We start from the raw sequence: 12179 nt of genomic DNA on the forward strand, positions 1-12179 counted from the left end.
TTATTACCCAACACGTCATGTATTATTCAGTGTCCCACTCTAAAAATAGTGACTAGAAAAAAAGTAATGCATGGTCAGAAACGTGAACATACCTCTGTGGAAATTTTGCGACCAGGGTTGTTTCTCAGACGAACTCGGACGGGACTGTGCACCTCATCAGAGGATGTGGCCGAAGCCTGATCGCTTTCTCCATCTGAACCCATTTTTACATCCTCATGGACGATTTCTGCATTTACGGACACAACCACACACACACAAAAACATTTGCATGCTATGTTGACGTCACTATTCCGATGATACTGGTAAAATGTATTGAATAAATTAAATTCGATGTTTCTAAATGTCTTTCCACTATGTCATTATTCTATTTTAAAACCAAAGTAATGCTGATTTATCATCTGTGAGCCTGAACACTCTCCAAATGCATCTCTTGCACATTTATCTGTCTGTCTCTGATGCATTTATATGACTCGGAGATTCATACCACACTACAGCTGAGGAACTACTTAGCTGTACTAAGATCCGTATACTTAGATCCGTCTCGTACCCACACAAAAGGAAAAAAATAGAAGTCATTATCTTCCACTCATTTATTCACTCACTGTCCCATCCCCCCCGTTAAACCATAACACAACCTCCCACCCCCTCTCACTCCACACACACACACACACACACACACACTCTGCCTGTCTATCCGTGTATAACAGTGCAGTGGTTCTCAACCGATTTTGCTTCAGGATTCAGATTTTATATTAGAAATCTAGAAGTGACCCAGGCAAAACATAATTATTAGTTGCACAAAATTAAACAAAAATGTCCTAAAAAAAATCAAACACTGAAATGTAAACTGATTAACAACTACTAGATAGGAAAAATGTGTCAGTTCTCAACCGATTTTGCTTCAGGATTCAGATTTTATATTAGAAATCTAGAAGTGACCCAGGCAAAACATAATTATTAGTTGCACAAAATTAAACAAAAATGTCCTAAAAAAAAAATCAAACACTGAAATGTAAACTGATTAACAACTACTAGATAGGAAAAATGTGTCACCTTTAATAGTTTTATGCTCTTGGCAGCCTATATAACTGATGTAGTTTAGGTATTTTCTTTTGCCTTGCATGAATTTTATGGGCATGTAAACGTATTTAAGTAGTCTGGCTTTTATGTGGTGTCTTATAATCAATTCTATGATTTAAAATCCGATATAAAGCAACTTTCCATGCTTGAATCCATCTAATTTAGTTATGTCAATTTAATTACGTCACTAACAAGTGACATTGGTAAAAATACTAAAATATTGTAGTGTCTCTTTGGAAACATGGCCTTCAACAACAAAATATATGGGAAATGTTTATTTCTCCATCTCTTGATAAGCAGACTTATTTTGCTATCCTACTTATGTATTATTACACAGTTAGTTGCATTTTATCATCTGCATTTAACAGTTTTTCCCTGGGTTGCAATCCGCCAGTTGAGAACCACTGTAATTGTGCATGCGTGTATGCTACATTCACGAGAGTCCAAGTTGTTCAGTAGGGTTGGGAATCAAGAACTGCTTTCTTTTTTGTTAGAAAACATAACCAAATAATTTTATGACATTCAGTTTCGCTAACAGTCCTGAAACTTCTGCATTCTTACATCAATGTGAACATAACTCCTAAAAAATTTAAGCAAGTGCTTCTTGAATTAAAAAGTCTGTGTAAACGCAACTTTTCCGGATACATATGCTGTTTTGCAGACGTCAATTGTATGAGATCATTTCAGCAGAACAGTAATAACAGATCAGAAGCAACTGCACAATCAGAAACAAGTATACAATTCTGGAAAAAACATTAGTGTATCTTTGCTGTCTTTATCCCTCTTAAACCCACTTTGGATCCAGCAGATTATGGGTTTAAAGGAATAGTTCACCCAAAAATTTAAATTCTGTCATCATTTACTCACCTTCAAGTTATTCCAAACCTGTATGAATTTCTTTCTTCTGCTAAACACAAAAGATGATATTTTGAAGAATGTGGGTAACCAAACAGTTTCTGGACTTCAGACTTTTTTGTCCAATTAATGGAAGTCAATGGGGACCAGCAACGATTTGGTTACACATTCTTTAAAATTTCTTCATTTGAAGCAGATAAAAGAAAGTCATATAGATTTGGAACAACTTGAGCTTGAGTAAAGACAGGAATGACAGGAATTAGATTTTTGGGTGCACTATTCCTTTACAAGAAAAAAAGGGCAGAGAAGTTGCTTTGTCATTACTGTTCTGCTAAAATGACCTCATTGTTTAACACAACCTCCCACCCCCTCTCACTCCACACACACACACACACACACACACACTCTGCCTGTCTATCCGTGTATAACAGTGGTTCTCAACCGATTTTGCTTCAGGATTCAGATTTTATATTAGAAATCTAGAAGTGACCCAGGCAAAACATAATTATTAGTTGCACAAAATTAAACAAAAATGTCCTAAAAAAAATCAAACACTGAAATGTAAACTGATTAACAACTACTAGATAGGAAAAATGTGTCACCTTTAATAGTTTTATGCTCTTGGCAGCCTATATAACTGATGTAGTTTAGGTATTTTCTTTTACCTTGCATGAATTTTATGGGCATGTAAACGTATTTAAGTAGTCTGGCTTTTATGTGGTGTCTTATAATCAATTCTATGATTTAAAATCCGATATAAAGCAACTTTCCATGCTTGAATCCATCTAATTTAGTTATGTCAATTTAATTACGTCACTAACAAGTGACATTGGTAAAAATACTAAAATATTGTAGTGTCTCTTTGGAAACATGGCCTTCAACAACAAAATATATGGGAAATGTTTATTTCTCCATCTCTTGATAAGCAGACTTATTTTGCTATCCTACTTATGTATTATTACACAGTTAGTTGCATTTTATCATCTGCATTTAACAGTTTTTCCCTGGGTTGCAATCCGCCAGTTGAGAACCACTGTAATTGTGCATGCGTGTATGCTACATTCACGAGAGTCCAAGTTGTTCAGTAGGGTTGGGAATCAAGAACTGCTTTCTTTTTTGTTAGAAAACATAACCAAATAATTTTATGACATTCAGTTTCGCTAACAGTCCTGAAACTTCTGCATTCTTACATCAATGTGAACATAACTCCTAAAAAATTTAAGCAAGTGCTTCTTGAATTAAAAAGTCTGTGTAAACGCAACTTTTCCGGATACATATGCTGTTTTGCAGACGTCAATTGTATGAGATCATTTCAGCAGAACAGTAATAACAGATCAGAAGCAACTGCACAATCAGAAACAAGTATACAATTCTGGAAAAAACATTAGTGTATCTTTGCTGTCTTTATCCCTCTTAAACCCACTTTGGATCCAGCAGATTATGGGTTTAAAGGAATAGTTCACCCAAAAATTTAAATTCTGTCATCATTTACTCACCTTCAAGTTATTCCAAACCTGTATGAATTTCTTTCTTCTGCTAAACACAAAAGATGATATTTTGAAGAATGTGGGTAACCAAACAGTTTCTGGACTTCAGACTTTTTTGTCCAATTAATGGAAGTCAATGGGGACCAGCAACGATTTGGTTACACATTCTTTAAAATATCTTCATTTGAAGCAGATAAAAGAAAGTCATATAGATTTGGAACAACTTGAGCTTGAGTAAAGACAGGAATGACAGGAATTAGATTTTTGGGTGCACTATTCCTTTACAAGATAAAAAGGGCAGAGAAGTTGCTTTGTCATTACTGTTCTGCTAAAATGACCTCATTGTTTGACAACAGGCCTTTAAGGGAAGTGAATGCAATAACAATCATTAAAGGTGGGGTAAGTGATTTCTTGTAGCCAATGTTAACATTTGAAATCACTAAAATAAACACACCCCTACCCCAAAAAGGTCTCGCCCCTATTTTGGTAGCTCCGCCCCACACAACCCAGGCAACGATTAGTTCTGTGAAAAAGGCAATGATTAGTTCTGAGAAACAAAGCAAAACCAATGTTACACCGTGTCTACACCGAACGTGAGTGGTGCGGCGCAACAAAATACTATAGAACTCATTATAATCAGTGATGCTGTCTACACCATAGATATATATACATATCTATGGTCTACACTGGATGCGGCGCTGCACGACACGACAAATCCCCGACAGAAAACTGCTGCTGCGTTCTATTCATGACGTACTGACACTAATTTCAAATGATTTTCAACGGTCGCTTTGTCGTGTCCAGTGTACTAGACAGACTTTAGCTGTTGCGGCGCAGACACGGTGTTACTCACCTATCGAGAAGAAACAAAGCAACCCCGGCGTCCGATCGCAGGCCTTCCGCTCCTTGAGTTCTCTCCAGCGCTGGAAAGCTGGTTCGATATTTACACGGGTCCTACTTCTTGCCTTATCGTAAGCCTTCTTTTGTTCCGCAGACGTTTTCCTCTTTTGTTTTTTATCCGCCATCTCTATCTTTAGTGCTGTTTTGTGTCTCTGAGCAACATGACGGTGTTTCGTTCTTGAATGAATCCGTAAAAACGAAAAAAACGTTTAAATGATTCGGTTCAATAGCAATGACTCACTTATTAACAGTGACTTGCTGCCACCTACTGGCGGTTTTAATTTCAAATTTCGGCTTTTTCTTTCATGTTTTAAATTATTTCAAATATCAGTATTCAACGTTTTATGTTCAATATATCAAAACATTATTTATGCATTTGTAATTGCAGGTTAAATGCATTCATGTCTTGCATTAAACAAAATACATGTGTGTAAATACATCTAAATGCCACTTCAGATGCAGCTTCTGTGTTGATTTAATTTGCTTGATAACAGCCCAAATGTCTTATTATTCTAATTCCCTGATTAAATGTAAGAATTTGACTCAAAAGATAATGGACACTTTTAGAAAAAATGGCTTTATAAAGGTAAAAATGCCCATAAAATGCAAAAATCAGTTTAAACTTATTGGAAAAGATTAATTTCTATCAGTATGAACTGACCACCACACAGAATATGAAGAATATTAAAAACATTAGGAGTCAGCTGTCTTCGGCAGTCCTTAAGGTACCAGCACAATAACACACTCAGCAAAATATCGTCATCGATAAAATCCCAGAAAATAGCGAGATATAATTTTTTGTCAATATCGCACACCCCTACCCCTTACTGCTGATTGGCTACAAGTTTGTTTTGCTAGTCGGCCCGAATCAGTTTTCTTAAGCGTTTTTGAAAAATCGCTTACCCCACCTTTAACTATAGCAATAAGGAACATGGAATCAGAAGCAAAACTGTTAAAATTCCTTATAATTCCCATCCCTACTGTGCAACCTCATACATTACACTCTCGTCCTCTGTGTGCATGCGTGTACGTGCATGTGAATGTACCGAGGCGTGTGGTGTGGTTGAGATAGGAGCTGAGACTGCGGCCCAGGGTGCGTGGTCTGCGCAGGGCGCTGCTGTAGGACTGCAGGAGGGAGTGCATGCTGAAGGAACCCCCCGAACCTCTCACTGAACCCCGCAGACCACCACTGCCGCCAACTGGCATGGCCTCTGGGAGGGAGGAGAGGGAGGAGGATGATACACAGAGGAAATGAGGAGGAGGAGAAGGGGGGAAGGGCAGAGAAGGAGCCGGGAAGGAGAATGTAAATGTGGCGGAACACATAATGGAATTGAGCATTATGGGTAGGGAAAAGTAAAAGGCGCAGAAGTGTATAGAAAAAGGGGAGGATAAAGAAGATTAGTGTATTATGGAGATGTAAAGGAAAGAAGGAGTGGTTGGGAATGAGTGATATGGTTTGGATGAAATGGTAATGTCGGGTAGCAAGTGTTTGTGATTAACAGAGAAGAAGGAAAAGGGAGAAAAACAAGGTTTGGGGGAAAGGTCACAGGACGAGAAGAAAAAAAAGAGGAAATATTAAATTAAAAACAGAAAGAGTCCAATTTTAGAGCATGCATTCATTTTTCCAAAATGGTTATTTAAAAAAAAAGAGAGATCAATTTACAAATAACATCTTCAGTGTTAGTGAATGAGGTACAAGGGCCACAATTATTAAGGAATGACACTGATAAACTCTTTTTCTCGCTGCCGGTAATTGTTTCTAATGATGCTCTACACTGTGGCGGCGATTAAAACGACACACGAGGGCATCGATTCATCAGCATATGAAAGCCAAATGCATTTTAAATTTGTGCAGGGTTTGGAGAAACGCCAAAACACGCTACAAAAGAATGAGATGGATTTGCGGAGTCAATATGATGATGTATTCGCGTATGGCAATTAGAATATATAACATGTACATTATTGACTTGGGTGAGACGGTTATGGAGAAGCTGTTTTGTTGAAACTGTCGGATCTGAGATGAACAGGATCTGTCAGTGCAGTTAGCTTGAGATGGGAAGCCATGCTAGAAAACAACATGCTGATTCGGTCAGAGGGGGTACAGCAGGCAGGAGACAGTAGCTTAGCTCAACACACGCAGAGCCATAGCCAGCCCTTGGGTATAATGGACAGATTGGCTTTAAAATTCATTTCGATGTTTTAATGCAATGCTTTAATGCTGCATACCTGTATCATACTGACAGGCAACACGAAGGGAGGCAGAGGTGAATGTATATGCATTCAAAGACGAATGGCTGAAAGAGATTTTCTTAAAACCACATGGATTAAAGCACAGCCCTGAGCTCTCTGGTTGATTCTAAAGAATATCGGGAATATTAAAGTCAAAATCGACAACATTTACTTACTTTATAAATGTCTTGTATGCTCTTCAGTGCAAGCTACTCGTATACACAAATTTGTTTTCATAATTCATCAAAATATAGCAAAATTCTCCACCTACAACTATTTTTATTTTCTGAAGGCATAATAACCTAATCAAATAAAATCCTGATGGATAAAATCATATTATGCCTTACATAATTTCATGCTGAATATTTTGTCACTTTAAAACACATCTGATTATGGAGGTTAAACACATACCAAACGCAGTTGCCAGTTGTCATTAACACTTCCTTAAAGGGATAGTTCAAACAAAAATGGAAATTCTGCCATTATTTATGAACCGTAACGTTGCTTATATATATATATATATATATATAAATCGCTCTTCTGAAGAAGGCAGGGAACCAAACAACATTAAAGCCCAATGACTTCAACTAAAATGAAAAAAAAAAACTACTGAGATATTTCTCAAAATATCTTTCCTTATGTTCCACAGCAGACTCCATAAGGGTGAGAAAATGACAGAATTTTTATTTAGGGTGAAATATCCCTTTAAGAGAGATAGATTTTACACCTGTAACTCAGTAACAGAACTCAGTTTTTCTAAACAAAACAACACTATTTCTTGTAACATTTTTACAGAATTACCTAAAATAACATTTCTAACAAAACCCCTTTGTATACTGTAGAGCATCTTAAAAAATACACACTGTTCTACAAACATCATTTGGTCATAAAGTTAACTGCGTTTTCTGTTGCATGCTGTCGGCAAAGAAAACACAATAGAAAGATGTGCTACTTTTTGTCTTTGTCTTATCGCAATTCAGATGGCAAGCTCACAACTCGGGTAAAATCGAATTTCTTTTACCATGGCTCGGTAGATTCAAATACAGCACCTCCACTGAACAATGAAAGGAAACACTGCTGTAAAGTAAAGGCACTGTATTAAATTTCACAGCTGCTCTGTTCCAAATTTACAGCATAGCTGAAGTAAAAGCCACAGATCTGACATTAATCCATAAACATAAAAGAGGAAATTAGCAATTTAACTAAAACTACATATTTTACACTCAACATGCTGAGAATTACAGCCCTTAAAGTGGTCTTTTGACAGACTAAATGCTCTTTTTTTATTTTTTTTAAGTCTGACCATTAGCAACAATTCTGGCAACTTTCTGTCTGTCATTATATAAAAACCCTGGAACAGACTGTACAGATGGCGCTGAATTTGAGCTGTTTTTATCCCCTCCAGTAAGAATATTCTCTCACACACACACACACACACACATACACGAACACATACACACCAGTCATGAGCATCAGAAATATTTCATGCCACAGAGTTTTCATGCACGTCCCAATATTGGGAAGGAATGACTGGGATGAGCTAGAGATGAAACTTAATTATGTTGTAATGTTTGGTTAGATATGCTTAACCACACTAACTTTGATTAGTCATCATTAATCACATAAGTCGGCCAAGTTTGTAAATTTTCTGCATCAATTGCATTTGTGGAATATGGCGGAATGGAGTTAAACATGATAAAATGTATTAAATGTAGCATTACAGCCTAAATATTTAATAAATCACGCAAGGGAAGACTTTTATGCATGAAAGCTGCAGAACGTTCAGTGGAATTCTGCGGATGCAGATTCCATGCAGGTTTACTGATAAGCTAACAATGCAATCCACTATGGGCATTAGGGCTGCAAGATTAATCAAAATAAAACTGAAACTGCGATATGGCTTAGTGCAATTATCAAATTGTGATTTAATTAAATAAATATAGGCACTGTATTTAGGCTCATTATCCACAGGTGTTTGCAGAGTTTCAGAGCAGCTTGGTTCGCAGTAAATGCTGCTCCACACAAACTCCATCTCTGCTTCTGCTTTAGATCCTTTTAATGCGACAATCTTCACATATTTGTAACGAGAAGCGCTTATCAAAAAAAGAGATGGTTAAAAGCGATAGTTCACCTAAAAAAAAGAAAGTATTTTTGAAGAATGTTGGCAACCAAACAGTTGATGACAGTATGGAGAAAAAAATACTATGGAAGTCAATTGCTACGGTCAACTGTTTGTTTGCCAACATTCTTCAAAATATCTATGACAGAATTTATTTTTTTGTGAACTGCCCCTTTAACGGCTCCATGTGGTTTTCTATCAAAATAAAAGTTTGATGGTTTAACATTGTGAAATTAAAAAAATTAATAAGGAAATGTAGACATTAGCAGTTGTAATGTAAAATAAAATTATTATTATAATACTATTTTCTTTAAATACTCTTTTTTTAATTTTAAAGTTAAAATATAACAATATAATTTTTAATTAAAGGGGTCATATGATGCAACTTCAAATTTTCCTTTCTCTTTGGAGTGTTACAAGCTGTTCGTGCATAGATAAGATCCCTAAAGTTGCAAAGACTAAGGTCTCAAATCCAAAGATATATTCTTTATAAAAGTTAAGACTTATCCACGCCCTCCTAAAACGCCTCATTTAAACACGCCCTCACATGTCTACGTCACTGTGTGGGAAGATTTTCATAACACCGTTATGTTATGTAACACCGTAACAATGTTCACGCAAAGAAAGGCGGCGTAAATTTGAGTCTCGCTGTAGTATTGTTGCTGCTGCTGCCGCGGCGACGTTGTGTGTTTCGATGTGAAAGTGAAACTTCTTTGTTTGGACTTCCAAAAGAGTTCGATATCCGCTTCGTCATGCCTAGAGCTGATCCGTGCTGGTCGCTGAGGAAATACATCAAGTTCGCGCTGTGGATCGCCGGATCGGCTTTCACCGTGGACAAAGCGGAGTCCAGCCCGGGGTCGTCACATGTGGTTGCCACAAGCCCGCCGGATGCTCCTTTGTCGAATCCGTTCTTCACTCTAGCCCGCCGTGTGTTTTGTTGACATAAGACATGGTTTTATGTTTACGTGGAGCGATGTAACGCAACGCGTAAAAAGACAGTACAAGTCATTATAATCCGTAATTATGTCCCCACTGGATGCAACACATGCCTCGTTTATAATGGGTTTTTTAAATGTTTTTGTCTCGTCGCTCCATCACAATATGGTAAGGGGCGTAACATTTCCGTCACATGCTTGAGGTATTCGGCCAATCACAATGCACTGGATAGCTGGCCAATCAGAGCACACCTCGCTTTTCAGACCGATGAGCTTTGTAAAAATCAACGCGTTTCAGAAAGGCGGGGCATAGAGGAGAAACAATAATGTACAGTATGTGGAAAATAATGTGTTTTTGAACCTTAAACCACATAAACACATTTCATTTCACAAAATAATGTTCTTTTTAGCAAGTTCAGTATTTTTATATTTGTATTTAATAATAATAATAATAAATTATTATTGTAATTTTAAAATTGCAACTGCAATTTTATCAGGGGAGATTACATTACATTTTTCCAGAATCCGTGCAGCCCTGATGGGCACTTTTCTATGCTTTACTGGTCAAATGCAACTGCATCCATGTTCGGTAAGATAAACCACTGTATGCAGAGTTTTGCACTAGAAATCAAGTGTGGCTTCCGTGTTGTAATGCAAAAAAAAGTGAATGTTACCGTACCAGAATCACTGTGTGCTCCTGTGTCCTGAGAGCTGATGGTCTCACTCAAGGTCTTGTCCCCGCTGTTACCCCCTCGCAGCGTCAGGGACAGCTGCCGTTTGATCTTCCTCATGCGGTCCATCAGTGGGGGTATGGGGGGACGAGATGAGGGGGGTGGAGGGGCTGCCACTGTTCAACCGCCCTGTCAGAGACACACAAATGCACAAGCAGGACCTTACAAGCTGCTTCCTGATTCATTTGATATCCTCTGTGATTACTGGACAGAGCAAAGTCATGTATTTTCAAGGACGCCGTCCTTTTAAGACTGTAATGGAATGCGTTAACATATTCTGGGATAGATATTAGCTTAAAATTATGTTAAGACAAACATGGAGCAGAGAGGTGATTCAGAGGACAAATTAGTTTATTTCATAACGTTATTTGAGCGGATGGCGCTCTACGGAGTAAACATTAAAGTGAGAGACAGCAACTGGAACAGGTTCATGGTGAGAGATCACACCTAAAATAAACAAATCACACAGCCAACTGTAATTGCACACATAAGTAATGATTAGCAACAGTGTTTTCACACTCATCATTCTAAGTGTGATTGCTTTCATTTATAAATCAAGTGCTTAAAGGATTGCAGACGCTGCAGATTTGAGTGTTATTAGGCCGGAAATGCAAGGAATCCAACTGGGAGACCCTCGGAGAGGCACAAACAGGGTAATAATTGCAACAACCGAGCCATTAAATGAGAGTATATGCAGAGAGAAAGGACTAAACACATTAATGATCACAGACCAGACTTGAGCATGAACATTCATCTCAGTTCAGTGAAATTCAAAGAAAATGGCGAGAGATTATGGGTATGTTGAGAATAACATATTACTCATACTTTTTAGCAGTATGCACAAAACACCCAGATGACCTACTAGGATGTACAGTACACAACCAGAGCACAGTGAGTGAGATACCACAATGCATTACACTCGACTTGACTTTCCATTTGAAGTATGACAATAGAATTGGACGTGATATAAATCATTAGTAGGGTTGGGTACCGAACTCTGTACTTTTAAGGGTACTGACCGAACTGCGTCGGTACTAACGAGTACCGATTCACGTTAAATCAATCGGTGCTAAATTTCGGTACCTGAGAACGCATCTGGGCGCATACGCTACAGAGAGAGAAAGAGAGACCCTGTGACATGAGGTCACCCCTGCAACTCGTTCAAACAACACAGGGCAAGCCGAGATGCTCCGAAGTGTGGTTACATTTCTAGGGCCATATGGTTTCTGCGAAAACGCGGATGGGATCGCGGAGTCCATTCATAAAAACATAATTTCCTCTATAGCGCGGAATGCCACGGAATTCGTCAATTTTGGACGAATAAATCAAAAGTAGGTCTGCCACTTAATTCGAATCGCGATATGAACGAGTGTCTGTAAATATTAAAATGCAAAAAGACGGTTTAAATATGAATCCTGCATGTTCCGCTTGCCTCTGCATGTATGAATGGCAGAAACGCGCTTTTGTTTACTACACAAATACTGAAGCACGCATGATGCTCGCTGTGATTTTCGGCCTCTGCTTCTCACTATATGAAGGCATGAACACAAAAACGTAATCTCCAGAGCTGCTGTGAGAGTCACTTAGCGAGAATTTTACCGTTTCATTTGAGAAAACTAGAATCATTATACTGTATACACACAGAAACTTCATGGCAACCGGTCAAAAAAAAAGTATGGTTTAACATGTAACAGAAATATATTACTCTTGTATTACTTTTGTACAGTATAATGTACATATTTAAATATTCAATTTTCTATCAAATTTAAATAAAACAATTAAATGATCAAAATAAATATTACAACCAGACTAATCACTTAACTGTAGAAAAAAATACAATTAT

General features: G+C 37.6%; 1 protein-coding gene across 2 annotated transcripts in view; it reads right to left on the reverse strand.

Moving 5' to 3' along the window:
• The window catches only part of cdk16 (cyclin dependent kinase 16), a 31341-nt gene that overhangs the window by 15451 nt on the left and 3711 nt on the right, over positions 1-12179 (reverse strand). Inside the window, exons 3-5 of one of the 2 annotated variants that reach the window (XM_016271650.1) lie at positions 10285-10465; positions 5369-5533; positions 93-226 (exon numbers count right to left, since the gene is read on the reverse strand). In XM_016271650.1, the coding sequence (XP_016127136.1) occupies positions 93-226; positions 5369-5533; positions 10285-10405 (420 nt within the window). In that variant the 5' untranslated portion in view covers positions 10406-10465. The remainder of the gene's footprint in view (positions 1-92; positions 227-5368; positions 5534-10284; positions 10466-12179) is intronic. The other variant, XM_016271651.1, reaches the window with a different exon arrangement.

This window comes from Sinocyclocheilus grahami, unplaced genomic scaffold, assembly GCF_001515645.1.
Source record: "Sinocyclocheilus grahami isolate Dianchi unplaced genomic scaffold, SAMN03320097.WGS_v1.1 scaffold64.1, whole genome shotgun sequence".
Lineage (NCBI taxonomy): Eukaryota > Metazoa > Chordata > Actinopteri > Cypriniformes > Cyprinidae > Sinocyclocheilus > Sinocyclocheilus grahami.